The sequence below is a fragment of the Bos grunniens genome, chromosome 5 (assembly GCF_055505025.1).
Source record: "Bos grunniens cultivar Pamir isolate PY7600 chromosome 5, Bosgru_T2T1.0, whole genome shotgun sequence".
Taxonomy (NCBI): Eukaryota; Metazoa; Chordata; class Mammalia; order Artiodactyla; family Bovidae; genus Bos; species Bos grunniens.
In genome coordinates, this window is record NC_141169.1 from 109,162,693 (window position 1) to 109,179,747 (window position 17,055).

At 42.6% G+C, this 17,055-nt stretch overlaps 1 protein-coding gene across 29 annotated transcripts in view; it reads left to right on the plus strand.

Annotated features, from left to right (window-relative positions):
- Nucleotides 1–17,055, plus strand: part of ERC1 (ELKS/RAB6-interacting/CAST family member 1) — a 267,903-nt gene that overhangs the window by 53,995 nt on the left and 196,853 nt on the right. For all 29 annotated transcript variants that reach the window (XR_015164439.1, XM_086402547.1, XM_086402551.1 and 26 more), the window contains exon 3: nt 9,208–9,624. Coding sequence is in view for 28 of the 29 variants with exons in the window: in XM_086402547.1 (XP_086258673.1) it covers nt 9,208–9,624 (417 nt within the window). In the remaining variant the exon portion in view is untranslated. The remainder of the gene's footprint in view (nt 1–9,207; nt 9,625–17,055) is intronic.

Consider the following 17,055-nt stretch of genomic DNA (forward strand, 5'->3'; position numbering starts at 1 on the left):
TTCTGACGCTCTCTTAAGCGGTTTCCTTCACACAGGGCTTATCAAAAGGAAAACAAGTCATTTGCGCACACTAGCCAACATTACTTTTCATGAAAGAGGAAGCCCTATGTGATTTTAGTTGTGCTTAACTCTTTTAACTCTTTTCCTCACTTTTCATGGCAGTTGTAATCTTAAGCAAACAAAAAAAATCGCTGATTTTAAGACTGTGGTGCTTCAGTGACAGGAATGGCACTGACCCCAGTACAGTTTTCAGTAGATACACAGAGCTAGTTGATTTATAACCTTTATTCTCATTAAGTAATCATCATAAAATATGAGGTTCATGTTAGGGATTATGCTACCAGACAAGTTGTTTTGTTGTTATTTCTCACATATTTTACTGTGGTGAAGCATTATAAGCTAATAATCCAGCTGACTTGAAAGGACTGTTGAGATGATCCAGTCAGTGCTTTGTGAAAAACATTTTAAGCCACAGACCCATGTTTTCAAATGGATGTTGTTCAGGTATGGAAATAAAACTTCTTTGAAGGAGTAAAATGAAAAAGAAAGCGGACTGCTCTGACTGAGACAGGACTGGGGGCCCAGGTGCCTGGGTGTGGCCCCGCCAGGCTTTCCCTGAAGATGGTCTTTAGAACCCCTGGGGCTTCTTAGGGCCGGGTTCTGTGAGCCGCTAACCAGACCTTTTGATTTTATTAGTACAAAGAGCAGCAGCAGCTGCCACTTATTGACAGTTTGCAGTGTGATAGGTGTTCTCTCTTACTGCTAATGATTGTGGTAAACCTGCAGAGCTCATAGTGTAGATTACTCGAGTAGGGCTCAGAGTGTTTAAGGAACTTTGCTGAACTTGTCCTGTGGGAACCAGGAATTGAACCCATGGCCAAATCCTCCTTGCTCCATGTTCTCCCCTAACCTCGAGGAAGAGTCCTTATCAGCGTCCTTCAGTTCCTGTGATGCTGTGTCCCTGATTTCTGCTCACTCTCCTGACGGCTCCTCTTGTCCCTTTGCCAGCCGCTCTTCCTCCGCCTGCACCTAGTCTTGAATCAGGCCTGTGACTATCTCCTCTTAGTCTCTTTTCTTTTCCTAGGGAGGCTCCTTCACTACCCTGGCCTCAAGTGACAGATCTATGTATCAGAGCTTCCACACTTTTATGTTTATTTTTTTTTCCAAGAATTTTAACAATTAGTTTAATTCATCATTTTTTTTTTAACTTTTTATTTTGCACTGGAGTAACAGCATTGTGATAGCTTCAGGTGCGCAGCAAAGCGACACAGCCACACACACTGCATCTGTACCTCATTTCATTCCTTGAAGCTCTAGACGCACCTGCACAGTTGCTCCTTAAACCTCTTCTCAGCATCTCAGAAGCATCTCACATTCAGCTCAAGACCTCCTCTCAGTTCTGGTCCTTGCTTATTTTTCCCCATTTTTGTTTGTGGTTCCACCAGCTTGTCCATGGTGTTTTAAGTCAGAAACTTCAGAATCGTCCTTGATTGCCACCACCCTCCTTTCCCGCCCTGCCAGTCAAATCCTGATACTTTTTTTCTCTGAAGTATTTCTCTAAACCATCCGTTTCCCACCCCACAGTACCGTCGTATTTCGGTCCTGTCACTGTTGGCTGAGGTCTCCCAATTTTATCCAGTCTTTCTCTTTCCCCAAGCCTCACACACACACACAGCCTCATTGCAGCCAGTTGGAGCTTTCGAAAATGCACTTGTGATGTGTGAATCCTGGCTCACTCACTAGTTACGTGACCTTGGCAGGCTGCTGAGTTTCTCCAGACCTCTACAGACCCTGTAAAATGGGTATTCAGTCTTACCTCATGTGACTGTTGGAAGAATTCAACACAGTACTGTGTGCCCGGCATGTGGCCGGGACTTGGTGACTGTTAGTGACGATGGTGGAGAGGGTCATTCTCTGCCCAGAACTTTCTCAGGCTTCCTCTTGCCCTTAAAAACCATTACACCTCTTGCCACACTTCCCTGGCGCTCAGTCTCCTTAGTTCCTCTGTCCCCTCCTCCTTCAGAGTCTTTACCTAAGTAAGGGTACATGTTGTGTCTTTAAATAGTTAACAGAAGTTAACTTCTTCACATCTCACCCAGCCAGCCCCAAACCTTCTCTTATCTCTTACTACCGTGAATTTATGGCTTTTATCCTTGTTTGCAGTTATAATTGTGTGCGTGTGTGTGTTTGTTTTTGCTGGGATTAAAAACTATCTTATCTACCTTGATGTGGACAAAGGCCATGTTTGTTATGCCCATCTGCCTTGTGTCCCTGGCAGGGAGCGTAATGCCTACTGCATGGTAGCCGATAAAGATCTTTCTCCCATCAGGAAGGGGTTAGTTACACTTTTATTTTCTTCTCTGTTCTTCAGTGTTTGGTTAAGTTTATTTTTCAACAGCACCGCCTCTGTGGGCAGAATTGTCTGAAATGGACTCTTTCAAGTTAATTACTAGCTCCTGTTCTTGATGGAGAGAACTCCCAGGGTGGCCCGAGCCCTCTTAAAATCTGTTTTTCTTCTGGTACTGAAACACGCTCGGAGTTAGTTTTTCCTCTTAGGAGAAAACACTCTTCTTGGGTTCCTGTAGGTTTCATGTTTTTGTGGAACTTGTCTATAGGTTGGGATTTAAATTTTCTTATGCTTAAATATGTATTAGAAATATGAAATATTTTAAGTTCACTAATGTCATCAGATATTCCTTTGTGAACCTCTTAATTTAAGTTTTCTTGTTTCAGTGTAGATACCTTGGATCAAGTGTTATTTCAAAAAGTTGATTTTCCTTATAATATGGAGATCGAAGAATTTGTTCTTAAGTTGTCAGAAAAAAAATTATATGAGCATCTATCCCAGTTCATATATTTAGTTTAAAAATAGTTTAAACATTGGTAATGAATCAGGTATCCCTGTATGACTTTTTTGTTTTTCAGATACCTGACAGAAAAAAGAAACTTGCTTATTCAGTTTTTCAGTAAATAGGAAGAGGACAGAAAGGAGATTGTTGAAACTACTGGTTATTCTTGCTTTCAGATTTTCAGTGTCCTTATCTCCAAGATCATTTTTATAGGAATCTTTGACATCAAATTTTTGGTAGGAAGATAGAAGTAGTTGTATTTTGTGGGAATTCTCAGGGAAAGATGCCATTTCAGGATGTAGGATGAGAGGAGAGAAGTTAGGATTCTTCTCTGTCTTTTCTGTCCTTTCTCTCATTCCTTCTTTCAGAGAGAGAAGATCCTATGGGTAGAAATTTTTTTCTTTTTCTTTTTTTTTAAACTTTTCTTGCTGTAGAGAAAATTTTAAGCACTTTTTCCATGTTCCAGATCAAGCTGAGCAGGAGAGTGAACAGAAGCAGACCAGTGAGGGTTGGTATAAAGTCTGGAAGGTGAGAAGCGTGAGATTGCTTTGGAGGGTGTCCTGAGCGGAGTTCTCAACTAGCACGTCTCCTAATACCTGACACGTGACATCTTCCTTCGGAATCCAGCACGTCTGTTTTTGGTTGATTGTGGGAAATGTCTGTGCTCTGTGTAGCTATGCTCACTTCGTCTTCTGTGTCACGTGCTAGAGCAGCCTGGCTTCTTGCCTCCGCCGCATCCTCCTCCAAGGTTGTTGGCAGAAATTCTTACAAAGTGAAGCTAGCTTGAATGTAGCCCAGAGAAGAAGGGTGTTGATTCCCATTTCAGTGGAGAAGATTGCTGCATAGCCCTCTAGGTCACCAGTTCAGAGCATCGTTTTCATTCTGTATCCCAGTAGGGTGGGCAGAGCGGAGCTCAAGAAGCAGGGCGCGCTGGCAGTTGAATTTTCTTTCTTCACCAGAATAGTGATTGCCATGCTAGTTTAATCACAGTGTGTATGTAACTCCATGAGCTGTGGTAAACGTCTGTTTCTCCTAAATTAAATGAATTCAGTGATGCATGTTCAGAACAGACAGACAGTTGTACCTAGGAATCCATTTTGTTGTTAAATTTAGCTTCTGATACATCCCTTTTATTTGGTCAGAATTTATTTGGATTTTTTTTTTTTTTACTTCCAAAGATAAAGAATGAAACTAGGAATTGATTTTGAAGTCCAGCAACTGTTGAAGAATATTTACAGTGTGATGTGGGCAGTTAAATGTATTTAAAAATGATATTCCTGAATTCAGATACCTGATAATTTTATTGTAAATTCATTTTTCATAAGAAAAAGCAGTGCTTTTCAAGAGTTTGAAGACTGCCATAATTGAATCTTTATTACTTGCTAAGCATAATACTCAAACTGGAAATTATAAAAGAAAAGGCTCTTATCTTTGCATTAAAAAATGATCCATTTAAAGTTGCCATAAACTATGTTAAAAGAAAAAAAAAAAAACAGATTTGGAAATACATTTGTAACATGCACAGCAGGTGGAAGGTTATTTTCCAAATATAAAAAGCCCTTGAAGTGGGTTAGGAGAAAGGTTCAGTTCAGTTCAGTCGCTCAGTCATGTCCAACTCTTTGTGACCCCATGAATCGCAGGACGCCAGGCCTCCCTGTCCATCACCATCTCCTGGAGTTCACTCAAACTCACGTCGATTGAGTCAGTGATGCCATCCAGCCATCTCATCCTCTGTTGTCCCCTTCTCCTCCTGCCCCCAATCCCTCCCAGCATTAGAGTCTTTTCCAGTGAGTCAACTCTTCGCATGAGGTGGCCAAAGTACTGGAGTTTCAGCTTTAGCATCATTCCTTCCAAAGAACACCCAGGGCTGATCTCCTTTAGAATGGACTGGTTGGATCTCCTTGCAGTCCAAGGGACTCTCAAGAGTCTTCTCCAATACCACAGTTCAAAAGCATCAATTCTTTGGCTCTCAGCTTTCTTCACAGTCCAACTCTCACATCCATACGTGACCACTGGAAAAACCATAGCCTTGACTAGACGGACCTTTGTTGGCAAAGTGATGTCTCTGCTTTTGAATATGCTATCTAGGTTGGTCTTAACTTTCCTTCCAAGGAGTGTCTTTTAATTTCATGGTTGCAGTCACCATCTGCAGTGATTTTGGAGCCCAAAAAAATAAAGTCTGACACTGTTTCCACTGTTTCCCCATCTATTTCCCATGAAGTGATGGGACCAGATGCCATGATCTTAGTTTTCTGAATGTTGAGCTTTAAGCCAACTTTTTCACTCTTCTCTTTCACTTTCATCAAGAGGCTTTTAAATGTCCCCAAACAAAATGGGAAAGAACAAGAACAGGTGAGTCACAGAGGTGCCTGTAGATACATGAATAGATGTTCAGTCTCACTTGTAAGCAAAGAAAAGCCCAAAAAAGAAAGAGAAGAAAGAAAATACCCCCACTGTCAAAGATATAGGAAAGTGCTCAGACATTGTGTGGTGGAAGCTGATACAAACCTTTTTAGAGATAAATTTGTTGTCTGTGTTAAAATTATAACTGTATACCCTCTGATCCAGCATTTCCACTTTTCAGAATTCATCTCCAGTAAAAATCTGGATTTATGTGCAGAGATGTACATATGAAGGTGCCTGTTACAATAGTGAAGAGTGAGGACCAACCTAATTATCAGTAGTTACAAGTAAATTATTAATATCAACACATTGGAATTCTGTGACAAGCATATTTTTTCCCCAGGTTTTAAACTGCCATAAAGTACATCAGGCTTTCCTGGTGGCTCAGTTGTAAAGAATCTGCCTGCCAATGTGGGAGACGCAGGAGACTCAAGTTCGATCCCTGGGTCAAGAAGATCCTCTGGAGAAGGAAATGGCTACCCACTCCAGTATTCTTGCCTGGAAGATCCCATGGACAGAGAAGCCCGGCGGGCTACAGTCCATGGGGTCGCAAAGAGTCGGACATGACTGAGTGTGCTCACATGTGCACACACACACATCTTACATTAACCATCTTGAATTTACCATCTTAACCAGTTTTCAGGTGTACAGTTAATAGGTGCATCCACACTGATGTGCAGCCGTCACCCGGAGCTCTTGTTATCCTGTAAAATCGAGCCTCTGTGCCCATCAAGCAGTCACTCCCTGCCTGCCACCTCCCTCCTCCTTCCACCTCCCTCCTCCTTCCCAGCCCTTGGCAGCCACTCGTGTACTTTCTGTTTCTTTAAATCTGACTGCCCCAGATCCCTCATGTAAGTGGAATCATAATATTTGTCTTCTGTGACTGGCTTATTTCATTTGGCATAATATCCTCAGGGTTCACCCATGCTGTAGCATGTGTCAGAATTTCATTCCTATCTGAGGCTGAAAAGTATTAGTAGGCATTTTTTAAAAATTTAACTTCTGAGTGAATAGTACATCCATCTTTGTAGTACATCCATCCATTCTCTTGAACCCTTCAAATTGAAGAGGAGGGTTAGGAGGCAAGAAAGATGGGAAGTGACTGCAAATGTGTGTCTCTCAAGGGGTGATGGCAGTGTTCTCGAATTAGATAGTAGTGATTGATGGAGACCTTTTAATACACTGAAAGCTGCTGACTTATACACACACTTTAAACCAGGGAATTTTATGGTATATGTGAACTATGTCTCAATATCCAGGTGTTGCTAGTGGTAAAGAACTTGCCTGCCAATGCAGGAGACATCAGAGACGAGGGTTCGATCCCTGGGTTGGGAAGATCCCCTAGAGGAGGAAATGGCAACCCACACCAGTATTCGATGAACCTGGCGGGGTACAGTCCATAGTGTCTCAAAGAGTGGGATGTGGCTAAAGCAAATTAGCACACATGCACAAAGCTATCATTAAAAAGTTTTCAATCTCAATTATACCTCCGTTAAAAACATTTTTATGCAGAGTAGAATAAAGTTTCTTACAGGTTGTCCCTCAGTCATTCCAGTCCCTTCCTCCTTCCTTCTCTCTCTCCCTCCCTGCCTTCCATACCCAAAATAACATTTAAATTGTTGTGTATAATTCCAGAGGTATTTTTATTTCTTACGAATATTTTGTTTTTTACTTACAGTAAATACTTATTGTTCCGTCCCTTTTCACCAAAGTGGTATAAATTGAACACAGCCAAGCAGGCATCTCTGAAGTCTTTTTCTCCTATTTTTAAAAGTAAAAATGTCTCTTTATTGACTATGTGCTTACTATAGGGGATTTAGATAATACAAGAAAGCATGAACAAAAATATAAAATCTACCCATAGCCAGAGATAGTCACTGGTAATTGTTTATATTTTTTTAGACTTTTCTCTGCATGTATATACTTTTATAAAAAATAGAATTGGTATCATCCTATACTTGCTCTTATGTAGTCTGCTTTTTTTTACACTTAATATGTTGTGAATATAGTTTTTATCAGTAAATGTAAAGCTGCATTTTAAAGTATTGATGCATGATATTAAACTGGGTGGTCATTCCTCATTTACTCAACTCATCACCTATTAATACCCTTTTAGGTTGTTTCTAATTTTGTCAGTGGTTTAAACAACAGTGAGGATCTTTGTACACTTGCCAGATCGTTTCCTTGAGATATTTACTGCTGTTTTACAGTTTGCCAGAAATACTGAACAATGTATGCTTTGACATACCTTGATTTCCATGATGTCATTAGCTCTGTGAAAACATGGTGCAGGTATTTCTATCCTCATTTTAAAGACGAGAAATCTGAAACTATAAAAGATGACCATATGTCCCCAGTTAGGTAGCTGTTTGGTACGAGAGCTGGAGCTGAAGCTAGTGTCTTCTGATTGTGGGCTAGTTTGCTTCCAGCATGGCGCGCTGCCAGGCTTGAATACCTGCCTACCAAGAGTGATTTTCTGTTGTTGCTTCTTCATTTCTAAAAATAGGGTTCTCAATGTAACTTCCTTTTGGATTCTTTGTATAGTGTTCTAGGGGCTTCCCAGGTGGCCCAGTGGTAAAGAATCCACCTGCCAATACAGGAGATGCAGAAGACGTAGGTTTGATCCCTGGGTTGGTAAGATCCCCTCAAGGAGGAAATGGCAACCCACTCTAGTATTCTTGCCTGGGAAATCCCAAGCACAGAGGAGCCCGGTGGCCTACATTTCATTGGGTCGCAAAGAGTTGGACATGACTTAGCGATTGAACAACAGCAGCAGCATAATGTTCTAGAATTTATCAATTCAGATTAGAGGTTCATATACTATCTTTAGGGATATAGCTAATCCTCAGCAGCATTTTAGGAGTTCATCTGCACAGACATCTTCATATAGTTACTCCCCTATATTGTTTTCTTCTTCTGTATAAATAGCTCCCACAGTCTCAGTATTTTGTGGGTTTTTTTTTTTTTTTTTTTTTTTTGTGGTTAAAGCTTCAGGTTATCTTAGTACCTTTGGGTACTAGCATCCATGGGCTGGGAGGATTGCTTTAATTCGATGCCGGCTCTGTTATTGTGTGATCTTGGGGTGAGTTATTTAAGTCTGTGTATGCTTGGTGTCAGCATCAATAAAATTCAAATAATAGTACATGTGTTATAGTGAGGATTAAATAAATGAACACTTAAAGAGTGCTAAGCACATTCTGACATGTACTTTTTAAAAAAATTTTAAATTTTCTATTGGGATAATGTGATAGTTTCAGGTGAACAGTGAAGTGATTCAGCTATACTGGCATGCACTCTTATGTTTATTATTTACTGTCGAAATTTAATTGTAAAGCACTTAAAAGTCATTTTGTATTTTGGTATCCCTTGTGGTTTCTGGTGAAATTTTTTTATGGTATGTTTGCATTCCTATAGATTTCCCCTGTCTTTCCCCTTTCCTTTCCTTCAGTTCTAGGTGATACCCTCTATTAATTTTGAAGAGTATCTTTATTTAGTTGTAGCTTAAGCACAGTGAAGAGTTGCTGGAGTCACCTTGTTTCCTGTTGGTAATAAACACAAGTTAAATTACTGACATTTTACAGATTGTAAGGGCTTTCCTGGTGGCTCAGATGGTAAAGAATCTGCCTGCAGCGTGGGAGACCTGGGTTCAATCCCTGGGTTGGGAAGATCCCCTAGAAGAGGTCATGGCAACCCACTCCAGTATTCTTGCCTGGAGAATCCCATGGACAGAGGAGCCTGGTGGGCTGCAATTCGTGGGGTCATGAAGAGTCGGGCATGACTGAGTGACAGACACTACAGATAGGAAAGACAGTGTACAGAATAACACGATTCCTGATTTGTTCAGCGCGGGATTCTGAGAGGTGTGGTAGCTGCCTCCTGCCTCCTCTGATCCCGCTCTGTTTGTGCTCCTGGAGGAGGAGGGCTGACCTGGGTCTTGTTTTCTGTCTGGACCCAGCACATGCAGATGACCATCCAGGCTCTCCAGGACGAGCTGCGGATCCAGAGGGACCTGAACCAGCTGTTCCAGCAAGACAGCAGCAGTAGGACCGGCGAGCCGTGTGTGGCGGAGCTGACAGAGGAGAACTTCCAGAGGCTGCACGCGGAGCACGAGCGGCAGGCCAAGGAGCTGTTCCTGCTGCGCAAGACGCTGGAGGAGATGGAGCTGCGGATCGAGACTCAGAAGCAGACCCTGAACGCACGTGACGAGTCCATCAAGAAGCTGCTGGAGATGCTGCAGAGCAAGGGGCTCTCTGCCAAGGCCACTGAGGAGGACCACGAGAGGACACGAAGGCTGGCGGAGGCAGAGATGCATGTGCACCACCTCGAAAGCCTTCTGGAGCAGAAGGAAAAAGAGAATGCTCTGCTGAGAGAGGTGAGTGGCCGCTTTCTCAGCTGTTATGACACTCTTTTTTTCCCTTACTAGTTAGCATCTTGGCCTAGATGAATTTATATGCTCTCTTGAGCTAGTGGAAGGGAACTCCTTCTTTGGTACCTAAATTCTGTACCGATTTCTGTTCTGATTTGCTTTCTTGTGTGAGCTGATGTTGAATGGCATGTATACCAGCTTAATGACTTTCTGGGTTTTTCTTTTCCCCTCTTGTAGACTTATTTTGTTGCTAGAGGGGCACAGAATATTCTTGATTGATTACTCATCTCTTGATTTGTTCATAGAGACACACACAACAAAATCAGAATCAGAGTAGCTAACTATTGCTCAATTTTAAAATGCGTTAATCATTGAAAGTGAGCAGTGACCTCAGTTTTGAGTATGCCTATAAAGTCCTGGGCAGCAGTAATGGATGTTTGCCCTGTGGTTTCTATGGAAACTGTTGCCGTGCTATAAAAGATATGTGATAAAAAGCATCTGCTGCCGTAGAGGCACAGCTGGAGGAATGACATAGAGGCAAACTGCCACTTATTTTCTAGAGAGGAAACTCGGCCTTTAGCTGACCACTGTGACTACTGGTAACGTTTCACTTTTCTATATAATACTTCATTTTAAGAAATCATAACTGAAGAATTCATCTTACGTTGAATTCAAAAAAAAAATTGACCGCTCTCATTCTATGAGGTCAGAGACTTCAGCTAACTTTCACATTGTGAACAATGAAGAAACATATAGTTTCTTCAGTATACGAACACTTGTTTAAGCAAATGTATTTTATACCCGTGATTATTAAAATGTGTGGTACTGGCACAGTAATAGATAGCTAAATTGATGAGGCAGAATTTCTCTTCTATTTAAAAAATAATATAGTTTTATGATGTATGTTTTGGAATAATGGCCATTGGAAAACAGTTTACATAGTTACATCAAATTAAATTCTAGATGAAATAGTTACTTTTTAAAAGATGAAAACAACTAGAAGAAAATGTAAGTAAAAAGCTTTTAATATAATCTTGAAATAGGAAAGAATCTTTATTGCCATAGCAAGAAGCTTGAATAATTAAATGTGTGTATGTTAGAAAATACAGTTAACAAAAGTTAAAGTGATTGTTTGGGGTGGAGTTTTGCAATTTGTGGCTCAACTGTTACATAAAGGTTGTTTCCAGAATAGTAAGGTGCTAGAGGCACTTGGCATCACCTTTCTGTTCTCATTTACTCAGCAGGTATCCATGGAGCCTCTAGTTTGTATTTGATCCTGGGATAGGCACTGGGTATACACTTCTTACATTTTTCATGTCAGAACACACCGTCTGTGCCATCCCAGAACTAAATATCTGGAGAGAGACAGTGAACTGATAATTATGAGATGACATAAACTGCTGCTGCTGCTGCTGCTGCTAAGTCGCTTCAGTCGTGTCCGACTCTGTGCGACCCCAGAGACAGCAGCCCACCAGGCTCCCCCGTCCCTGGGATTCTCCAGGCAAGAACACTGGAGTGGGTTGCCATTTCCTTCTCCGATGCATGAAAGGGAAAAGTGAAAGTGAAGTCGCTCAGTCGTGTCTGACTCCTAGCGACCCCATGGACTGCAGCCTACCAGGCTCCTCCGTCCATGGGATTTTCCAGGCGAGAGTACTGGAGTGGGTTGCTGTTGCCTTCTCCTGACATAAACTAGTTGAGTCTAATTATGTCGAGAGAAGGGATTAACAGGGTACGCAAGCATCTTTGAGGAGGTGCCCTTTAAGGGAACACTGAAGAAAGCTGAAACAGTCTTTCTGAGCATTTGTGTAAAACATGTCCTAACCCTAACCTTGGAGAAGGTTAATGGTTTCAAAGGCCTGAGGGGAAGGAGTTTGAGGAGATGAGAAGGCAAAAACCATATTGTCTCAGGGGGAGGCAGGCATGAGATGAGAGGTTGAAGAGGTCGCCGGGGCCAGGTTCATTCATTCCACTCATCAGGTGTTCATTGGGTGCTCACCCGGGTGCAGAGCACAGGGAAGCCGCAGTGAACACAGTCCTTGCCCTCTGGAGACAGAGCGCTCGCCTCCATGATCCTTGCAGGTGATGCAACAGTTTTATTCAAAGTCCAAGAGAAAACTGCCACAGTGTTTAATCAAGGGAGTGATAAGATCTGGTTTAGCTTTTAAAATTTAGTCTGGTTGTTTTGAGCATAGATGGGGGAGGGGGCGTTACAAGTGATCAAGGGAGTCTAGTAAAGACTCTTAATGGCTCTAATCTGGGTTGATGAGTGGTGACTTGAAATGACTGTTGTACATTATAGCACCAGTGTGTCAAGAAAGGTAGAAAGAATTATAAGTTGACAACACTGAGACATCCATAGGTTTTATTCTTATTAGATTATCGTCCACCTCTGAAAAACAGCAGTAATTCATCAATTCCAAAACTCAGTTTTCCCCATTTTAACATTGTGAAATTAAGTCTTACCTTTGATGGGACTTCCCTGGTGGCTCAGATGGTTAAGGGTCTGCCTGCCATGTGGGAGACCCAGGTTCGATCCCTGGGTTAGGAAGATCCCCTGGAGAAGGAATGTCTGTCCACTCCAGTGCTCTTGCCTGGAGAATCCCCATGGACAGAGGAGCCTGGTGGGCTACAGTCTGCGGTTGCAGAGTCAAACACGGCTGAGCAGCTTTCCCTCTCTTTCCCTTGGTGGTGTCTTCGAGGCCCTGTCGGCAAGGCTGCCGTCCTGCTGGACCTGTGCATTCACCGGTCACAGCTGCTCACTTTGTCACCATGTAGCCCATGTTCTGAGCATAGTTGCTATTTTTCTTGTTAACTTTAACTGATGTTCAGTGCCCCTTCAGTAATACTGTGATGTGAATCTGCACTGAAACAAAAAGTTATCCATGTGAGGAAAGTTGTAAAAACAGTTTAGGGTTGTATGTGGTTAAACTTTTATGGTTAAATAAGTGAAAAAGAATCTTGCAATCAATATAAAATAAAAATTCTGAATGACTCTGTGAGTCACGATCTATTTGGAGGCATTCCCTTCTTTTCTCTCCAGCACATTGAACAGCAGTTTGCCATACAATCGGTGGCATCTTAGATTTGATGAGATATAGTAACATTAAAATGTTATTCCTATCCAGAAATGTTTGCGTTTAGTTTTCCATTTTGTTCATGACCATGAATCCGTCAATAGCAGGTAAATGATTCCCCCAAACAAAAGCTAAAGAAGGAAAAATAAAATTTAAGTTAATCCTGTATTTTCTGTTTGTAGTGGAAGTACGTTGTTAGGTGACTTATGGTTAGATTTTGTCTGTTTACTGGAGTATCTTTCCTTTGATGGGTAGAAGAGTGAAGACATCTATTGGACAAATAGTGAACTGCAGCCCAGACGTGGTTAGGGCCTGGGGCCCGGGCATGTGGGGTTTTAACAGGCTTTCCAGGTGGTTCTGTGACACACCAAAGTCTGGTTCTCAATCTGTTGGCAGACCATACCTAATCTGGCTATGGAATTCTTGGATCAGCAACCCATATGCAGTCCGAGCATTGTCTATAAGTGGAATAAATATTTCAGGTGTGTGTGTGTTAATGTAGATCCTATTGTGATGAATAAAATACTGGTTTGTATTTACATGTATGCCAATTTTTGTCTGTATAATATTTCAGTCAGCAAACCTTGTTTAGAACAATTGCTGTCATGTTAGTATTTGCAGAAGCATTTGAGGTTAAAAGACCTACTGTGTGACTAGTTCTAGGTAGAAACTCTGACTGACTAGCACATCTGAGGAATGCCTGTCTGTATTACCGGCAGTTGTAAGGTAAAAACAGAGGACTTTAGAGGGAAGAAAGAGAAACAAATAGGCATAGAGAAAAGATGGAAACAGTGGACAAGGAGTAGGGAGAATTAAAAAAGGAAAAGGGTCCCCGGTGAGCGTGCGCTTTGCTAGTAATTTTGGAAAATGCAAACAGCTATATCGCACACCTTAGTGATTCCACTTATTCTGTCTCATTGTGTGTGTGTGTGTGTATGTGTGTGTGTGTGTCATTTGTGCCTCATTTTGGCAGGAGGGTGTGTTTTCTCAGAATGATGCTGTCAGTCGAGGTGGTGAGGGGTTGCAGTGCAGTGCCCTCGCCTGATGTCTGGAGTTCAGGTGTAGGCAGAGTCCTGAGGGCTCTTTCCCACATGTCTGTGTTGAATACCGTCAGCCCTGAACTTGTGCAGAGAATTAGATCTGGTGAAGGGACATCTACCTGTGAACCAGGGGTGCTGGAGGCTAAAACCTGAATGTTGGAAAAAAGAAAGTTCAGACGTAAGTACTGCTTTTCAGCCCCGAATACTCCTTTCTCTCAACTGTGTAAGCAAGCTTTGACTTACTTTTAAGAAGAAAGAAAACTACAACAAGAGAGAGATTTTGTTCCTACCTCGTTCGTTTTCTTTGTCTAGTCATTATTCTTTCGTGTATGGATGAGAGGATTGAAGGCGTTTTCTAGTATGCACCACAGTCGACAGCATGACTGGCTCCAGATGATTCTACCTGTACTTGAATTTGTTTTGAATGAAAGTTTTCAGGCTAAAGAGAGTGAAATAAAGCGAGCACGTAGCATATTCTACTTCTTACATTTGTCTGAATAGTGCTTTCACTTTTATTTCCAGAGTTGTCTCTCTACTGACAGTGCACACGTCAGAGGGATGATGTGTCAGTGGGAAAGGGGAACTGATGAGTCTACCAACTGCAGGATGTATTCACAATGAGCTTCAATGTGCAGGCCTTTGAATGGAAATCTGTTACAACCGATAGGTTTTAAAATGTCTTAGTTGGAAGGTTTTATACCTGCAAATGGTTTAAAGTACACCCAAGTTCCTTGTTAGAGGAGGGTTTCTTTTTATTCAAATGTGCTTTTTTCTTTATGTACTACCGGAATGCTTGCTGGAGTTTAAAATGAAATTCTAATAGTTTCACCTTAAAGCATTTGGAAATTTCCCTAAATTGAAAGTCGGTTGTGGGAAAAAGGTCAGATAAAATTAATTAATTAAAATTAATTCAGTGTCTGAATTATGAGATACTTCTAAGAAATGCAGTTTTAATATTTCAAGTAGATAAACGTGTAGGGTCAGTCAGTCAGTGTTAGTCGCTCAGTCGTGTCCAACTCTTTGGGACCCCGTGGACTGTAGCCCGCCAGGCTTCTCTGTCCATACGATTCTCCAGGCAAGAACACTGGCGTGGGTTGCCATTTCCTTCTTAGGGGATCGTACCAACCCAGGGATCGAACTTGGGTCTCTTGCATTGCAAGGTGGATTCTTTACCATCTGAGCCACCAGGGAGCCCTTAGAAGACTTTATTAATAGATGAGATCAGTTAACAGGTAGCAGGATTCATTTTCTTTTTGTTAATACATTTTAAAGTTCTGTGCTCGTTTATTAAACATATATTATTAAACATCCATGTGCCCACTTTATCACCTGTTGACCGTGTAGGGCGTGTAGGACAGACTGGAGGCTGGGAGTCACTGATGAGTTTGTTGTCTTAATGCAGGTGGCAGGTGATTGTGGTCTGAACTCATGGGTTCAGATTTTGTCCTGGATTAACATGTGGATTTTTCTCTCTCTCTTAGTGGTCTGTTTTGCCTGGCAAGAGTTAATTGTGGATGAACTTGACTGTTAATGAGACCTATTTTTACATTCTGTTGGGGCTGGCCCAGGTGGTTGTCTCTCCAGGGCTAGCATGTCTCTGCTCAGCGCTGCTGACCTTCTCTCCACTGGGCTGTTTGGAGCTTGAATCTCGACAGCCCCCGTGAGCTCAGGTGGTTGCTCACTTGTTGCTCTCTGATCATTGTTCTGCCCACCAACAGTCGCTCTTTGTCTGACATCATGGAGTCTTTCCCTGTGTACCAATACTTAGCTTTTACCCAAAGACTCCAGGGGACCCTGTCGGATCAGGCGCTTTTCCAGCTAGCTTCCTCCTCTCTGTTACTCTGCTTCACACGTTTCCAGCATCTTGGGGACTCGGACCCACTGGTCTGTGTTCCGAGCCCTGCAGGACTGCAGTTTTCCATTTGCCTTCTTCTCTGCACATCACACATCAGATAGCAAGTCTGGATCATAAACTCATTAGTTTCTCTTCTCTCAAGGATCATAGTCCTCTGCTGCTTGTCTTCCAATGTCTGAAGACAGTTGCTTCATGCATTTTTGTCTAATTTTAACATAGTTTACACCAGGAGGCCAGTCCTCTATCCATTACGGTCAGATTGTGTTGACCTTGTAGAGTGATAAGAAAATGGGAAACTCATTGAAGGATTTAATGACAAGTGCCATCATCTGTTGATGCTTTTTCAAGATTACCCCATTGCTTTCTTTAAAATGGACAGAAGAAATGGAAAGAAGGTTAACTTGATGCTGTTGTAATAATCTAGGTTTGAACTAGGCTGGAAATGGAGTGAAATGGTAAATTTGAGTATTTTGAAGATGGAACAGTTAGGATCTGCTCTGGAAGGTGGTAGGAGATAAGGATCTGGGAGGACTTGAAGGAGACCCTCTGGTGTTTGGCTTGAGCCACCAGGAGGCTAGTGTCCTTTCAGGACATGGGCAAGACTCACCAGTCTTCAGAAGAGGGGCCAGGTTAAAGAGGAGGAAATCAGGAGTTTTGTTTTGGATGAGGTAAGTTTGAGTGACCCGGTGGACATCTGTATAGCGTTGTCAAACAGGCAGAGCAGAGGGCAGGCCTGGGCATTCGCCAGCACTGCTGAGATGGAAGGCACCCATGTGGTCACTTGGGCTATCCCAGGGGACTTGGGAAGTACCGGCTGACTCAGAGACAGTCTCAGAGTCTGACAGGAAAGGTTCGTAACTTCAGGCGGAATCTCTTGAAGATCCTTACTGTGGTGCTCCTCCACCTCTTTCCTTCCTTTCTGATCCTGAACTCACGGAAATTTGGATTAAAAAAGTAGCTCTGTTTTTTGACACTGGCTGACCATAGACTACTTTGGACACTCATTCAGTAGCCTTACCCTCTTTTTCTTTCTGACCATGGCCCCTACGAAACCGGAGGTGTCCATTGTGGGCAGCCAGGGGCCTGTGGTTCTCGGGCAGATGTTATGCAGAGGATGCTGTCCACACAGATGTCTCAGTAGCTTGTGCCTTGCTCACTGGACTGCTGCGACTTCCCCTTTTGAAAAGGGAATATTTCTAACCCCCTTATTGGATTGCTTAGCGTCTTGAAAATACGCTGCCGAGCCGTGTGGAGGGGCGATGCACCAACCTGGGACATGCCGGAGCACCACCTGTCATGATGGCTGAGGCCTCTGGGGCAACTGTGTGTGTACCCAGGGGCTCAGAGATGGGGGCCCTCCCGTCCCCTTAGCTGAGGGCAGTGGGCTTCCTCGTTCGCAGGGAGACAGGAGGTGATCAGTGTCTCACAAGGCTGGGGAAGGCATCTCTGCATGCAACTACTACTCCCT